The sequence below is a fragment of the Cygnus atratus genome, chromosome 4, assembly GCF_013377495.2.
Source record: "Cygnus atratus isolate AKBS03 ecotype Queensland, Australia chromosome 4, CAtr_DNAZoo_HiC_assembly, whole genome shotgun sequence".
In the NCBI taxonomy this organism is placed as follows: Eukaryota; Metazoa; Chordata; class Aves; order Anseriformes; family Anatidae; genus Cygnus; species Cygnus atratus.
Genome location: NC_066365.1, coordinates 65,247,896 through 65,264,169, shown reverse-complemented (window position 1 = coordinate 65,264,169; position 16,274 = coordinate 65,247,896). Strand labels below are relative to the sequence as shown.

General features: G+C 38.9%; 1 protein-coding gene across 6 annotated transcripts in view; it reads left to right on the top strand.

The window, feature by feature from the left end:
• PPP2R2C (protein phosphatase 2 regulatory subunit Bgamma) overlaps positions 1 to 16,274 on the top strand; it is a 188,638-nt gene that overhangs the window by 95,650 nt on the left and 76,714 nt on the right. For 2 of the 6 annotated variants that reach the window (XM_035547190.2, XM_035547188.2), the window contains exon 2: positions 5,455 to 5,610. The exons of the other annotated variants lie outside the window; for them this stretch is intronic. In XM_035547190.2, the coding sequence (XP_035403083.1) occupies positions 5,598 to 5,610 (13 nt within the window). In that variant the 5' untranslated portion in view covers positions 5,455 to 5,597. The remainder of the gene's footprint in view (positions 1 to 5,454; positions 5,611 to 16,274) is intronic. 6 annotated transcript variants of the gene reach the window in all.

The window sequence follows — 16,274 nt, the reverse complement described above, 5'->3', positions numbered from 1 at the left end:
TCCCATTCTGAAAGCATGAGGTATAGGCAAGAGCTAGGTCTATGTTTTGATCGGCCCTTTGAGCACATTTACCTGACAGGTAAGGGAAATGTTGGAAATTCCTGTATTTCTAAAATCAAACTTAGAATTCTGTCTGTTTCTACTTGAGATGTGAGAACGACAAGGACATGCTATTTATGGAGCCTAACTGGGGGACTCAGCACTGTTTTACAGAATGTGAACTAAATAAAAAATTGACTTTAAAATAAAGCACTAACTGCCATTTGTGGAAGATAGGTACTTATGTTTCAGTGGCATACGACAATTGTGTATACACCCTAAATACTATAAATACAGATATACCTGGAGTTACGTACATATTGAATACAAGTGTGTCTTTGCAATTAGGCTGATTTGATGTCTGAATTATCAGAGACTTGAGACAAAAGAGAAATATGCCCGTTGTAGCAACACGAATAGAACATGTCAAGAAATTTATGAGTACAATGAAATTATCTCTAAAAACCAACTACGCTTTGTTAATTCACAGTGTCTAGTCTCTGATGGAAGTGTTTCCTGTGACCGTAAACTCCCTGGGAGACTGCCTGAATTTGAGGGTCAAAAGACCTTGAGAATTCTGTGGGTTTTCATTGTCAAAGTCAACCAGCTAACTAACTAAAAATTTTATTTCATTGAAAGAAAATCAGACCAGTGTTTTCAAATTCAGGAACCTGAAGTAAGGTCCTTCCTCTTATTTTAACTGCAAACAAGTGTCTCGATTTTCATAGATGTGGGTGGATTATAGTACTCAATGTCAGCAAGAGCTCAGGAGTAATGATGTCTATAGAGAGATCAAGTAAGTTAATTTGATACTGTAGATTTATAGTCCTAACTCGGATTTAAAAACTAGCCCTAATATTAAAAGTAGTTTAGGTAGCTGTGCTTTCGGTCTTGTATTTGGTTCTCTTGATAGGTTACTTCATAGCAGGTTTTCAATGCCACTTCAGTGGATGCACAAAGAAGGATGGAGCTGAGTTTATTCCTGGACTATAAAGCCCAAACACAAAGAAGGAATAGAGTCTCCAGCATACAAGCTGCCCCAAACATGGTGGAGAAGAGAGAAGGCTGTAATTCTTCACTGTGCAATGCACTGAAGGCCTGTTATAGCTCACCTAGAATATAGGGACACATCTACTTCCAAGCAAAGACTTCATAGCTTCAGCTGCCTGGAAGAATGTTAAGCTGTCCTGAAGCAGAAGGACTCTTGCTGTTACTCTAGAGCAATGTGCTGCTTCCTGTATTTTTCTTGTAGACTTGATGCAGTTCTTAGAGGATGTTGCCATTAAGTGGTTGTCTTATTGTTAGCATCTTGAATACTTTAACATGTTCCTGAAGGTAGTCACTAACTTAGACAAAGTAGGGTTAAGTATATTTTGAGGTGTTTCTTTAGAAGCTTTCAATCCTTTTTATTATTGTGATATGATTATTAATTAAAACTGAGATCAACCTCTATTATTGTTCCATTTCCCTGACTTGATTTTCCAATACTTAATCCCATTTGTTTTGGCAAAGAGTCTGAATTGGCTATATATATATGCTGAATCAATACCTTAGCACACATTTTTCCTTGCTTGCTGTATTGTATTTTAATGAGAATCTGAAGATTTGTTGCTGCCCTTTGCAGTTGAAAGGTATTAAGGAGAAAAGATTAGGGAGGGGTTAAGTGACTTTTCTAGTTCTGTTGCATTGCTGATGTTACACCAGGTCTGCTTTTAGCCCGCTGTTTTCACTTGTAGCTCTTGTTCAAGTCTAAAATCCTTGCTGCACGTTTGCAAGGCTGGAAGTCAGTTGCTATGGTATTCGGCATTTGACTTAGCCAATCCGCTTGCTTTTGTGATGATTCAGCCCAGAATAGGGAATCGGTCACACAGACTAGAGCTGTAATCAAAAGAGCAGCTATTGTTGGCTTGAAAATCTGCAGAGGTAGGGAGAACAGCAGAATTTGAGTTTTGAGAAAATATGTATCACAGGCAGTGTTTTTGGTGTGTTTTCTAAGACATAACTAAATGCTAGTAACAGGTCCCAGCCAACATTTTCAGGATGGTGACAAAAACTTAATCAGTGGACTAGTTTCTGTATGTTGTCACCTCAAAGACTTCAGTAATTTACAGCTAATTTTTTAAATTGTTATTCTGTGGCCATTTGCAATTGAACTACAACACATAGGCCTCACGTTTTTCATTATGTTACTAAAAGGCAGTATGTTTCTGACATTATTACTTGCTAGTGGAAGATTACTTGCTTGTTTTGTAGTGCTTGAGAAGACTTGCTGCTCGTCTTCTCAATTTTAGTGTTGTGTCTTGGCTAATCAGAAAATTCTGGAAGGCTGCTATGTAATGTGGAATGACTTTGAAGGTCATAATGGTGCTGTGTCACTGCAGTGATCTAAGGTCATAAGAACGACAAGTTGGTTAGAGGTAACATATTGTGTGAGATGAACTATCCAAAAAGGATGGATGGACTTCTGTGGACAAAGTCTTCTACAGATTTTTAAGAAGCTCTTCTGTGCTTGCAGGCAGGTTTGTTTTCATCCCCAATCTGTCTGCAATTGTATCAGTAGGACAAATGAAAAATACTGCTGCTTTTATACAACCCTTTTCTCTTTGAAGTCATGGTTATACACAAATAAAACTTCTTCATTTCAATTTAGAAATTGCTAGAAATCACACTTGAGGAATACAATGTTATATGCCAAAGCCCATCAAAAACCCAGACAGTACACCTGATAACAACAGGTAGGTGAAAACACCTATTTGAATTTGGAAATAAATAGACAAAAAAAAAAAAAAAAAGTGGAGATTTACTCTAGGAAGACCTTTTGTCTTTGGCACAATATCCTTTCCCAGTGGATATCAGATACTCCTATTTTAAGCCTTTGATGAGAGCTTTTGGTTCCTTTCCCTGATCCCTTCTTTTTCTATATGGAGGTAATAATGTTCCACTGTGGGCTAAAGTGCTGACAGTGAATGCTGATATCTCTGCTCTCACCTGGTATGAAGAGAACCACCTCATAATTATCATTGACCATATATCAATGACCAGCAGTCACTATGGAAGGTCAGTAGAGAATAGAAGATAGTTTTTCACTATAATAACGTGGGATATTTTATACTGATTCTTACCTTCATCTAGAAATAAATTTGGAGGAGGGAGAACAAAGAGTTTCTTCTTGGACATGGTCTTTTGGTGGGTGGCATTCACAATGTTTACAGGAATCTTAGGAAAAATAATGCTAATTTGGAATTGTTGCAAACATTAAAAATTCAGTGGAAAACATCCCAAAGGTTATTATGAAATTGAAACGCTCATAAGTACACTGCCAGTATTCTTTAAGTTGCAAGTTATGTCTTTGGTCCAGGTTTTTGCCTGGTGACTGGGATGTAGTGTGTTGTAGTTTATTAAGGGATGACGGTTTGAAATGTAGAAGTAGAAAACCTCAACAAATGACTCCCAGTGTAATGACAGGAGAATTTACCAAAGTTCTCTTGTAGTTGTCTGCTGCAAATAAATGCTTGGATGAGGTCTCCCAGTGGTGGCGTAGGTGATCTAGAGATAAATGAATTTATTTGTTGCTCAAGCACTGCAGTCACTGAAGCCACAGTCATTTAAAAAAAGAAGAGCATGTAAAATTCTTAAGCCAGAAAGTGGAGAAGAATATTCAAGGTCTTGAAAGTATTTTCTGCAATGGCCATTGAATTTTAATACTTTAGCAAGAAATTATATGTGAGATGTTATTTTAGTTTTTTGTTGTTGCTGTTTTTTGTTTTTTAATTAACATCTTTACTACACATATATTCCTATATGCTTTCACTTAGAAATTGCCCTTGACTACTAAATGCCCTTATCTACTTGTCACTCAGCTTGCAAGGCAAGTCATAAGGGATTTGATTTCATTTAACAGAGCCCTGTCATTTTAAGGAAAGTGCAGTATAAGAGGTGGGAAGCAAATTTCACTTCAGTTACATAAAGAATTCTCTGTGCACTGATACGGTGTTCAAAGACTCGGCTTGCTGCACGTCCCTTTATTTACCTTTCACATGTTGCATACACATACTGATAGTTCTTCACTGTTATAATGAATCTCTGCAAGTAATCATATATACCACTCCCCTGCTGGTGTAACTTATCATAGCTCTGCTGCTTTTGGAAATTATAATAGGGTTATGATGGTTTGCATACCCAGAGGACTTGCCCCATTTCTACCAAAAGAATACTGTGGGCTTGATTCACATTCACCGTTTATTAAGAGTGGTGCTTTTAATAGTAAAAAGGAAAGTAGAAGAAAAACTCTGCAGTGAGTAGGATGTGTGCAAACACACACCTGAGTGACTTAAGTTGAATGGATTGCTGCTGTCTGGACTAGATTCACATAATGACAAATGCCTTCATAAAAAGGACTGCTTTGATACAGCACTTCATCTTTCTGAATTTCAAAGATCTACAAATCTAAATGTAAGCATGTGTAAATAAGCATTGAAATCATCCTGGCATGTATAATAGATTTTTTTTTCCTATTCAGTACTTGCATTTATTTTTCTTCCAATATACCTTCTAGAAAAGAAAGGCTTTTGAAGAAAATTGAAAGATACAAATTAAAATGGAAAATATATATCCACAAGGATCCACCAAGTTATTCTCTTTGATGCTATACAGACCTGGGATGAGGGGTTGATAGCTTGGGCTGCTCTGGTTTGAATATCAATATTAATATAAAATGGGTTCCTTAACTTCATCTCCTTATGTCCTGATGACAGGAATGCAGTTTGTTTTTCTGAAATAGAGCATTTTATTTGTATGCTTATGTGATACCTTTTTTCTTTCTTACCACTTTTTCATTTTTCATTAGGAAGATCCTGCCTTCCAGTAAAAGAGAAAAGGGCACCTGTTCTCTAAATCCTGTAGTCTGAGGCTCTGGGGTCTGTTTAAAATTTTATTGAATGAAGCAGTTAATGCTTCTTAAAACCCTGCTTCAACAGGTATTCTGTAGAACTGTTCTTGATGGAGGGTAAATTGATTAATCTGAGTGGAATCCCTTCAGTAGCTGTACAAAGGGTTTCAGACTAAGGAATTTTCAAGGTACTTAATTATTTCAATGACTTAGGTCAGGACTGAACTATTGGTACCTGCCTGGTAATTCAAGAAATTAGGAAACTCGAGAGAGGAAACTCTCTTGAGTGTCAGCTAATTAAACAGATGGAAGTGAGTATAGGAGCTAGAGAGATCTGGGCTGAAGCTTGTGATTTACAAGTCTGGGAAAGTCCATTGAGGAAGTATTTTTCTGTTGTTGAAAGTGATTGAGAGAACAAGGTGCTTGCTTGCTTACAGGGTCAACAGTTTTGTTCCTGCTTGAAAAATGAACCTTAGATGAGGAAAATTTTCACCATTTTTTTTGTCTTGAATTTCTTTGTTTTTTAGGGAAAGCTATAAGGAAGCTTGTGCGCAAGGCGACTGTGGTGGCATCTAGAATCCTCAGATATCCTTGACTGAATTCATCTGGTTTTAGCCCTAAATATAGTAGACAAGCTGCACTGCTTGCACTGATAGATTATATCTTCCAAATGATAGACCAAGGTACAGTCATGTATACTCACCATTTTTGATCTCATTTTACTCTTGATTCTGTTGCTTTTTGGATAGTTGTGACAGTATGGTTTGTCCCCATTGTTATGGACTGTCTTTTCATCATCTGCCTCCTGCTAAAAGTGCTCTTAAAACAATTAATTGAAAGAGATTTCTGGCCTGGCTCTGGCATTTGATGTTGCCAGCTGCTTACAGGCTTGCAGCTTGGTGGGAAGCTTACCCACTGCTATGATTTACAGACTTGCCTTCAGTGGCAGGTAGGCAGTGGGACTGTTGGCAGCACAACTTTATTTTGTCTTACTACCTGTGGAAAAGAAAAAAGTGAAAACCTAAAACCAAACTCCACCTTTTTGACATATATTCTGCAATTACTTTGTGTACTCAGCAATCATAAAATGAAAACAGACTGTGTTCTAACAAAGCTTAGATTTTGACTGTAAGATAACAGCTCTGTTATCAAAAGAAAAAAATCAATAAAGTATAATGTTAAATGATAGTTAATAATTAGGTTTGTTTATATCTGCTTTGGCACCTCAGCTAGCTTTGGAAACAAGCAAGCAATCTCAGTGCCAACTGGCTTGCTTTCTGAGGCTAGAGCTTCTCTTTGTGTTTGTTTTAGATGGGGGTATCTTCTGTCTCCTACCTGTGTCTCTTCTAAACTCTAGGGAAGGTGATTTAGTAACATAGAATATCACCAGTTTCACAATGTTTTTTTTTGGTGTGATTGTGTTGGTTCACATGTTAAAGAACTTACTTCCTCTGGTATCCAATAAAATATTTAGCTCTGCTTGGACAGTGCATGAGATCTTAAAATTATGATTACTGAACCTTTTTTTTATTGCTTTATCTGAGTATGACATTGGTTGAATATTAATCCAGTTGCACAGAGGCTATTAAAATTGTGATGTGATTGGATATTGAACTGGAAGACTTCAGAGCTGTCATTCCTTTTGGCCAAAGATGGGGGAATGTTTCCTGGTTGTGTCTTCTCAGTTCCTTCATGCTGCATGTTGAGCTGCAGCTGTTCCATGTCTCCACCTTCAGATGTTGAGCTTTATCTTTATTTTGGATGCGACCAGATACAAAATCTTCCAGTGGCTTCTCCAGAGAGCACAAAGGACTTGGGAGAGCTGCTGAATCCGGAACAGGCGGTCCTGAGATAGATTGGCTGGCACTTTTGGCCTCTTGTGAACGTCCAGGTTTTCTGAGGGATATCCTATAGCAACCATGATCAGCATGAAGTAAATGATCGGCTGGTCCTGTGGAGCATGACCACAATAAAGAAGTCTGTAGGTCATGCACAAAGAATTTGCAAGTTGCATGTGGCTTTCAGGCTGTTACACAAAATCTGTTTTCTGTTCTCTGGCAAAAGATACTGGATTTAAAGAATGAATGCCATGGAGGTTCAGGCTGGCAGAGTTGGTCTACAGATTGTTATCCTTTTGAATACAATTATTTTAAAATATATGTACTTGCTGAGAGGTTGATGAAGAGTTCCCATCATTCTCCTGTTTAGTTAGTACAATATAATGAATAATTAAATATATGTCTGCCTTTTCAATCAATAGCGTCAGATCACACCTTTGGTGCACAAAAAGGTAATTTTTCTCTGTTATTAGTGAAGCAGGAAGATAAGCACATTGCCATTTGCTGAGTAATAGTACTATCTCCGATGACATTTAGCTAGCCTGGAGTGGTCTGCGTCAAATACTTGCCATCCTTCTCCACCCCCAGTGTTTTGTGATAAGTGTTTATATCTATTGTATATCTATCTGTTCAGCAGTTGGCAGGTCACAGCACTTGGGTAAGGTAAATTCATTTTCTTTGTATACGGAAATTCTGGTATTATTTAATGGTTGTTTTAGGTTAGAAAAAGTATTGCGGTACTCTATTTGCAATTCTCAGGAAAATTCTGACTGCCAATAAAACAATTTCTGGACAGGAGAGGCCTTGAGAGAGGTTTCTCCTACTGCAGGAGGAACTGTGAGCACCACATTGGGAATATCTGGGAGCTGGCGAAGGAAGCTATAGCTACCCATAGGCTTTGGCACAAGGCACTGCTGTTTAATGCCTGCTGTGAGAAGAGAGGATGGGTCAGGTCCTTGTGGGATGATAGATTTCTGTTAACATAGATAGCACTGTAATGGTGGCCGTAGTCTGAAGATACAACCGTTAAATCCTGCTAGTAAATAAAAGGGATTTAATACTTACTAATTACATAATTTAGAAATACCTGAGACCCGTGGACATTAAAAATGTGGAATGAAAACATTCCCTGAAGAGAAGTGCATAAATGTTAGGAAAAGTTGGATTTATTTTATTATTATTATTTATTTTTTGTTGTTAGCTGCTTTTGTAGTTAACTGTACAATCACAAGTGAACTTTATTTTACCTCAGTAGTCATTCAGTGAAGGAATTAAACGTATAGAAAGGAATCTTGAAATTCCCGTGGTAAATTAGTTTCTTTTATCATTGTCTTTGAGTGCTTGACCCAGATGTTTTTCCTTTATTTTAGAAGTCTTCATATATAACTAAACATTTGTAATAACACGCAAGATGTTCCAGCTAGATATTAGCTTGAGTTGGAGCATAGCAATATACGGATCACCTTAGCTCCAATTCACCAGCACAAAGGGCTGGTGATGAACATCATTAGAAGAAAGTAGCAGAGGATGCAGATTTGAAGTGTTCAGTGGAAAAAATCTAAAAGCTGTTCTTGGAGAAAACGGGCTGTGCTAACGTAATAAACACACACTGAGAGAGACCTTGCAGCATTAGGAGACAAATAACAAAGAAAAGTTTAGGGGCAGAGCAATGCAGAAAATAATAGAAAAGTTGTTTTACATTTTCAACTAGTAAAGGGATTCTGTGGAGATAAAAGAGTTACTAACTAATACCATCGAGCATTTAATATGGAGGGAAAGTCTGATCCATTAAAGAGCAGTCCATATAGCCAGAGGTCTCTGTAACACAAGGGCCTAATGGATTTGTTGCATTGATGAAGTGATGCAGGGTGGGAAACGTGGTGGGGGATATGGCAGAAAACCGGGGATATGGCAGAAAACCAGGAATAGGCAGAGCTTTACATCCTGTTGAAATTCACAGCTAGAGCATGAATTTGGCACGGAGGAGGGTTTCAAAACGAGGCTCCAGTTCTTCACAACAATAGACAGGCAAGAGGGCTGTTGTTATTCTTGTTCTATCTGCGAACCACATATAATATGGTATTGTGTGGTGGTTGCTTTTATAGCCGTTCATTTTATCTCACTGCATCCCCATCTAAAAACACAGCAAACGTGGTCAGCAGCTCAAGTGATGTTTCTTCAGCAGCAGCATACTGATCCGAACTTCTCTGTGTGCTCAGCACTGCAACATCATCGAGCGGCTGCTGGCTGTGCTGCTATTTAGCAGTGCTCTAGCTGCTCCTGACAAGTTGATGTACTGGCACATCAGGATCCTGTATTGGTACATCATAGGGAGACAGGATGATCGGTAACTGTGTTCCCTTGCGGTGCCGTGGTTATAAATACATTTCATGAGGAGATCACTTCTTCGCCTTCTCATCTTGCACTGTTCTGTATTACGGAGGTGGTGCTAATGCGACCGGTCTGATACTGGGTAATTAAAGGCTTCATAAACCTGACGTGCTATTACATGCCTCTAGATGCAGTTTATGTGCAGTGCTGTGTTTTTCACCATTAAAACGTGCAAGGGTAATAACTAACAAACTTGCACACCTATGCATTTTTCTTTTATTTTTTACAAAATGTTAGAAGTGAAAGCCAGGAACTTCCCTGCAAAAATAAATAATTCTGACCTTCAAAGGAAACAGAGAAAAGCTTTCATGCAATATTATTAGTTATTTCATTACAGCATTTTCTTCTGTTCTATTCTGGGTTTTTATCTCTTCACCTATTTGTGTAATGAAGCCTTTAACTAGTTTACAGTAGGGCAGCAATTAATGAAGATTAGTTTAAATATTAGCTTAAAAAAAGAGTCATCTGCCACCAAGTTGATGGGCAGAAGTCGCGATTAAAGAGTCAATGGAATAACTGGGTAGCACATCATGTCTTCAAAGTTTTAAATACTGTGTGAGCAAAAATTAACAAGTAGCAGTCACTTTGAATAGCTGGTGTTGTTAACCTTATCTTAATAGCCTTATCTGAATACATTTAGGAGTCTAAACAGCTAAATTGATTTCTTTCTGCAGAAGTTGTGTGGAGCCCTTTGCATGTTAATGTGTAGCATGGCGTCTGGACATATTGTAGCTCAAGCAAAATCTGAAAAATTATGCAGCTGCAACTGTTTTATTTAGCAATTATTTTAAAACCCATTAATAACTACACTTAGCAACTTTTCATTACTTACCTGTTTGTCAGTGTAATTTAGACAGCTTCTTTAATGATTTTAGTAGTTTATATATTGCTGTTCAATTGCTGCAAATAATTCTTTTCTGATTAATATGATTCAGACTAAAGCACAGGGTCAGTAAAGATAATGAAAGGAGCAAACAGCAAAAGTGAAAACAGAACTAAAAACCCCAGGAGCCCTCCCCCAGTATAAAAATGAACAAACCTCAAAGTGACTCCTCTCCATTTCCCAAAGAAAACCAGCACACGCAAATAAAAAGTACTATATCCTTTTACAGCCTAGAAAAGGTCCAATTCTGGAACCAGCTGTTCAGCTGCCATCTGATTAGTACTTCCTAATGCTGCCTGATTATTCTACTAAAGGGGGGAAAACAAAACAAAACAAAACCTGAAAGCCCTTAGGGTTATTGAAGGAGATCTGCATTCTTTCTGTTAAATTTAATTAGGGATTTAGAACAAGTTTATCCAGATTTTACCCATTAAACTTTATGACTGAGAAATTTGAAAACGAGCACTCCATCTATAAGGTAACTGCTTTTGGCACAGGTCGCTCACTGGAAAGGAAGTTTTGTTTAAGTCATTAGGATGTGTACGTATGTGTTCGTCCCTGGTGTTTCCTACCATGTTAATGGAACCCTCAATGTAAATAAACAACTGGATAAGCTCACTATATCTAGTTAAGCTTTATGCGTGTTCTAAATATTTTTTCTGTGCTGCTTCTGCTGTGGTAAAAGTAAATTAGGATGTTGCTAGAGTATAAACTGGGGACCCTAGGGGTACTGAATTACAAACTAATGGAGCTAATTGCATTGTTTCTTAGAGAAATTAATGACAATTTCAGCATAAAACCTGCTAACTCAAACTAGCCTTTTAATTACAAAGTAAGAGAAATTCTGGGAAGTTCTGAGTTTAATAGTGGGTCCTTGTTTGCAAAGTCTTTATATATCATCTACAGCAGTTTTATTTGTTGTTGTTGCCCACAAGGGCCCTTATTTTTCTTGGAGAGTTGGGTGCAGTCCTGTGACAAAGGTTGCTCCAGTAGGACACCAGGTGGGTCTCCTTGCAGCATCCCCTACAGGCTTATTTGCGACACAGCCTTGGCACTAGTACTTGCTGAAACCACACTGTTCTCAGGACAGTCTCACTGAAGTCAAGCTGTTGTAACACCTGGAATCAGCATGTGGAAGAACAGAAGAAGAAAACATAAATTGTGGGCGTGGAGAAATTAGAAAGCTATCATTAGAAGGCTATCATTGCACTGAGTATTGTGTCTGTCTGCTGCTTTGTTCCTGCCTCAGTTGCAACAAAAGGGAAGCTCACTGTGGTTATGGATGTCTCTTAAATACTACAGATCCTTATCCTTTTTTCTTAACTTTTCTTTAATTCTTAATCATTTCTAATAAAATAAATATTCAGCTGTCTCATCCTCTGAATAATACTTAGCCGATCTGTTTCCCTACAACAAAAAACTAAACTAAACCCAAATCTCCACAGATGCAGATATAACAGTTGCATTGCTCACTGTTTCTTTAGCAGATTGTTCCATTTGTTTCCTGTTGATACAACCAACAATATATTGGATTTTAATCCAGCTTGTAGAAAACCATGTGATAAACAAATGTGTTATCTAGGAAAATGAGTGTCAGTTTTAATAGGTTGGCAAACTGCTATGTTGTGAAATGCTTTTATCAAAACTTTAATAGGCATGGATCTCTTAAGGAATCAAATAGAAGGCAGGGAAAGAAAAGACTGCTGTAGAGACTCAGTTTGATTAAAATGTTTTGGTAAGGAATCCTTAATTATTTTAAAGAAAGCCACAGTGGGGTCTTTTCTCCTGTGCAGATAAGAAACTGGGAAGTTTTCATATTGCATTCAGATGCGTGATGTGAAATGAATTAGTTATTAGCGATATCTCCTTGGGGCATATGCACTATAAATAGCTTTTCCAAGTCTATTGCTTTATTCTGCTCTGCACTGTATTGTTAAATTGCAGACCAGAATAAAAATGTCTCCAATCCATTGAACTCTGAAGCCATGAATATGATATAGATTTTGCTGTTTCCCACTGAGGTCTATTTGTGTGGTACACAAGCAGCTTGGTTCAGTGCCCTCTGATTTTTCAGAGTCCCAGGAAAAACAAAACACCTGTTGTTGGTTCACCTTTGACTGTTTTGCAACATGGGGAGGTGATTTAGGTTTAATAATTTATTCAGTTCCATAATAACATTGGTAAGGGTGGAAAAGGCTTTTTAGTTGGAGCTGTGAAGCAGGGAGTCAGCCCCACTGGCTTTGTTTTGTCGTAACAAGTACATGTGAATTGGGGCCGTAAGTTACTTTTCAGCTTTGGTCTTGGAGAAGAGGTCTGATTACAAACCCAGAAGACCAGGGTGTTTTCTGTGGTCCATGAACAATAGCATATTGTTTATGCTTTTGTTTTGTAAGGAAGATGAGAGGACGCTGTCCTCACTGTTAATACTTACCCTGCTTTACAGTAATGAACTCAATGTGCTGTCTGGGCTAGTTCAGGGAGATTTCCTTTATTTGCAGTTACTAGAATTTGAGGGTGTTAAAATTGCAGTGAGCTTAATTCTCTGCCTGTTCAGTTCAATATTCTTATAAATCCGGGATTATACCCAATGTATTACTCTTCCACCACTCCAGACAAGACAGGAACTTCAGACTCTTGAGGAAGTGATCCCCGTAAGGAACCCAGAAGATATTCCTCTTGGTAATGTTTATAAAAGCTACAGCTACTTTTTTAGTGATGAATATAGCAGTTTGAACAAGAATGCTTATCACCACATTTAGACCATTTCCTTGGTTTTTAGGCCTCTCAGAAGCATAGTCCTGATGTGCAGTGTATTGACTACAGTGGGGAAGGATACTTGGGCCAAGCCTGCCACCCTGCTGTGACTCCTCTCTAGAGGAGGTGTAGAGAAGCAGTCGGCTGAGCGATGTCTCGGCAGCCAACTATTGCTCCTACTGCCCCTCAAGAGTTGTGAGCAACGGGTGAGGAGTCTGTCTGTAAAGGGGCAGCAGCAGCCTTCTGTGTTGGGCAGCAGCAACCCTCGCACAGCGTGAGGTGTGGTGAGGTCCATTTGTGAGGTGGTTGTGCAGGGAGGATGGGAGAGCACATGGACACATCCCCAAAAGATGAGCTTCTGCCCTGGGCATTTCAGGACTGCAGGATCCTGACTAAGGCATCACTTAGTTCTGTTCAGCTTGCTCAAACTGAGCTTCTTTAACACAGTTAAAGGCTCTTTAGTAGTTGCCTAAAGCTCAGAAAACAGGGATGCCTGTTCCCCAGTTCCACATGACCTGTAGAGATTTCTAAAGTAAATTAGTGCTTCTGTTTTGAAACGGAAGGCTTCCCTGAGCACTCGAGTATGTTAGTCAGAAATGACTTAGCTTAAAAAAAAAACTCATCCCATTCTCACCTAATTCTGGTAGGGGTAGGCCCAAATTCTTACCAAGTCCATTGAGCATCCTGAACTGTTAGCTGTGCCCAGTCTTGTTAATTAATTCAGATTGTGCTGGACTGTGTGGAGCTGTTGGTTAGTGTCCACTTTGTTCAGCAATACTGCAGAAGAAGAGGAGGAAATGTCAGGAGGAAGGGGGCCCCATTACTGTGCACTACCCATGCTGAGATGACTCAGGGAACTGAGAGAATTTGGTGTCAGACTTAGCTCAGGGGAGTTTGAAGGCACCAGTTGCAATTTCACTTTCTACCAGGTGAGAGGCAAAGCTGGACTGGGACCTCCAGCATTTCTGCTCGCAGTCTGTGCCACCCTGGCCAATGCGATCTGTGGTACCACCACAGCGGACTCGAAGCATGTTCCCTGCCAAACCCTCCCCAAAATGGTCCACACCATTGGCAGTGTCATCTGTTCTGCTCTAGTCTTCCTGGAGGAGATACCACCTTCTGGCACCATAATATTTCTCTCTGTATCCATTCTCTTGAGGTTCAAATTACCACCAGGCAGCCAGGGCCCGAGAGCTGGAAGTCAGGGAGAGAATAGCAAAGGTGAAGGCTGGCCCTTGAGCAGTTAGCATCAGTTCAGGGAGGTAAGCACGTGGGCTTAGCTACTCCTCTCTTTGTATTAATGAGCAACGCACTTGTTCATTTGGTTGCATCAATAAAATCTCGTAAAATAAAATGCTGCACTGCTTTACAGTGACTGCGAATTTTCTACTGCAGTGAGAAATAGTAAATACAGGTTTATAGTGTTTTAAATATTTTCATGGTGTGTTTTAACTTGCTTGAGTGATCTTGCATGCTGCCTTGGAGGGATATATTATAAATACAATTATTATTATCCTTTATGCCAAAATGGCATTGACATTGGTCGAGATTCTCTTGCGAACTGAATAGCATAGCACCACTGAAGTAAAAAGACAGATTTGGTACCTTCTGTTTAAATTGTCATGGTTGTCTGAATTCTCAGTTAATTCAAAATCCTGTTTTATGGCCTCTATTACACAGGTTTCTGCCCCTTCCTCAAAATCTCTCTTCCGGAGTGACAGAATGTAACCAGAAATGTGGTTGCTCTTTATGGATTTTTTTTTTCTATTTTACTGTATGTGGTTTTGATTTTGTTCTTTTTAAAGCAAGAATCTATGCTGTTCTATAAGTGTGTAGGAAGGTCTTTCTATTTCTCTTTGCTTGTAATGTAAGCCTTTAGGATTGGACTGATAAATTTGGCCAATTCAATTTTAAAATGCAAACAGAGTCCTCATCTTGTGTGGCTGGCAAACTTTCCCTTTTATCCCTCAGCCAACTTCTCTCCAGTCCACTGGTTCTCCTCCCCTCTGTCATGCTTGCTAACTTTTGCAGATTAATTTTTTATGAGAGATTCCATTAAAGTGACTTTGGAGATTCACATAAATTATCTCCACAGCTTTCCCTTACTCTTTGCTGTTGTGAAGATTTTGCTAATGTTTCTCCAGTGCCGCATGTGTTCTCTAAGCCAGTGCTGAGTGTTTTTCTAATTTGTGCATTAAGTAATTCCAGCTTGATTTTTTTTAATGAAGTAAAATGCTAAGATGTTAAGTATGTTATGTAAATTTTAGTCATGGCGGAAAGGAGGCAAAGGAAGTGAGTTCTGCTTTATCGTTTGCACAGCTGTTATACCTCTGTGAACCAAATTCAGCAGAGCTCAGCCTGCCAAGAGGATCCCTGCCTGCTCCTATGCCACTGAAATGTCTTTCTGAGGTGCAGTTCTGATTCTTCGTTCCCTCAGTTTTTGCCTTTTAACTTCTAAATATTGGCCCTCAATTTCTGGAGGGTCTGAGCAGGAATCTACACTCATATAGGAAGAAACTATGCACATGTGGTTGTGTTTGGTGCATGCTTCATTCTTAGAAGTAAGCAGGAAAGCACCATTTATTTGCAGTGTCCCAGTATCTTGCCACAAATGACTAAAGCAGAGACTTAAGGTAAGCCAGGCTCTAGCATTGATTGAAGCAGCAAGCCTAGAAAGCTGTGCCATTGGCAAACATGAAGATTCAGGCCAGTGTGAGGCCTGCGGGGTGTAGGCAGCCTGTTCCATCCCGGGCATGTAAAAGGAGTCTCTGCCCTGGTCTCTGAGGTGATGGTCTTTATGTTTAAGGAAGAATGATGAGTGTCCTTTACTTTTTTAAGAGTTGGTGAAAATGCGGTAATTTTATGTATTTATTTATTTGTCTTGTACAAAACTATGCGTACATCTTCAGATGTGCCTTAGCTCTCTGTTTTGTACTGCAGCCCGTCATCTTTTAATATCTAAGTAGTGTCTTCTAGATTATGTTAATGTTTGATGCTCTGCTAGTAAAATCTGGGAAAGTTTTATTGCTGTGAATGAACTGATTCTGCTTTGTTGCAATTTCATTTTAAGGGACTAAGTCTTGCATCTGGGAGAGCTGACTTAAGGCCAGATTTGTCACATGAATTTTTTTCACCTAAGAACCTTATAATTTGCTTTTGAGCTGTCAGACTGAACATAAACTGAGCCTCTGTTACCCTGCTCATATAGCTCCAAAGCATTGCATTTTATTTGAGGGTTTTCCAACATTTATGATTGGTAGGTGGTGCATGTATAGGTATGAAGGTTAATTAAATCAAGTGGTGAAGTTTGTAGAACAGGGAATGCTTCATTAAGCCCTGTGTGAATTAACATGTACAATCTGTTCACAATACCCCAAGTGCCATTCACTGAGACAGTGTAATTACAGCTTACACACAGTTTCATTAGTTTGTGTTTCTTCTGCTGTGGTTGACATGTATGTTGTCTTCACTGAAACCCTGG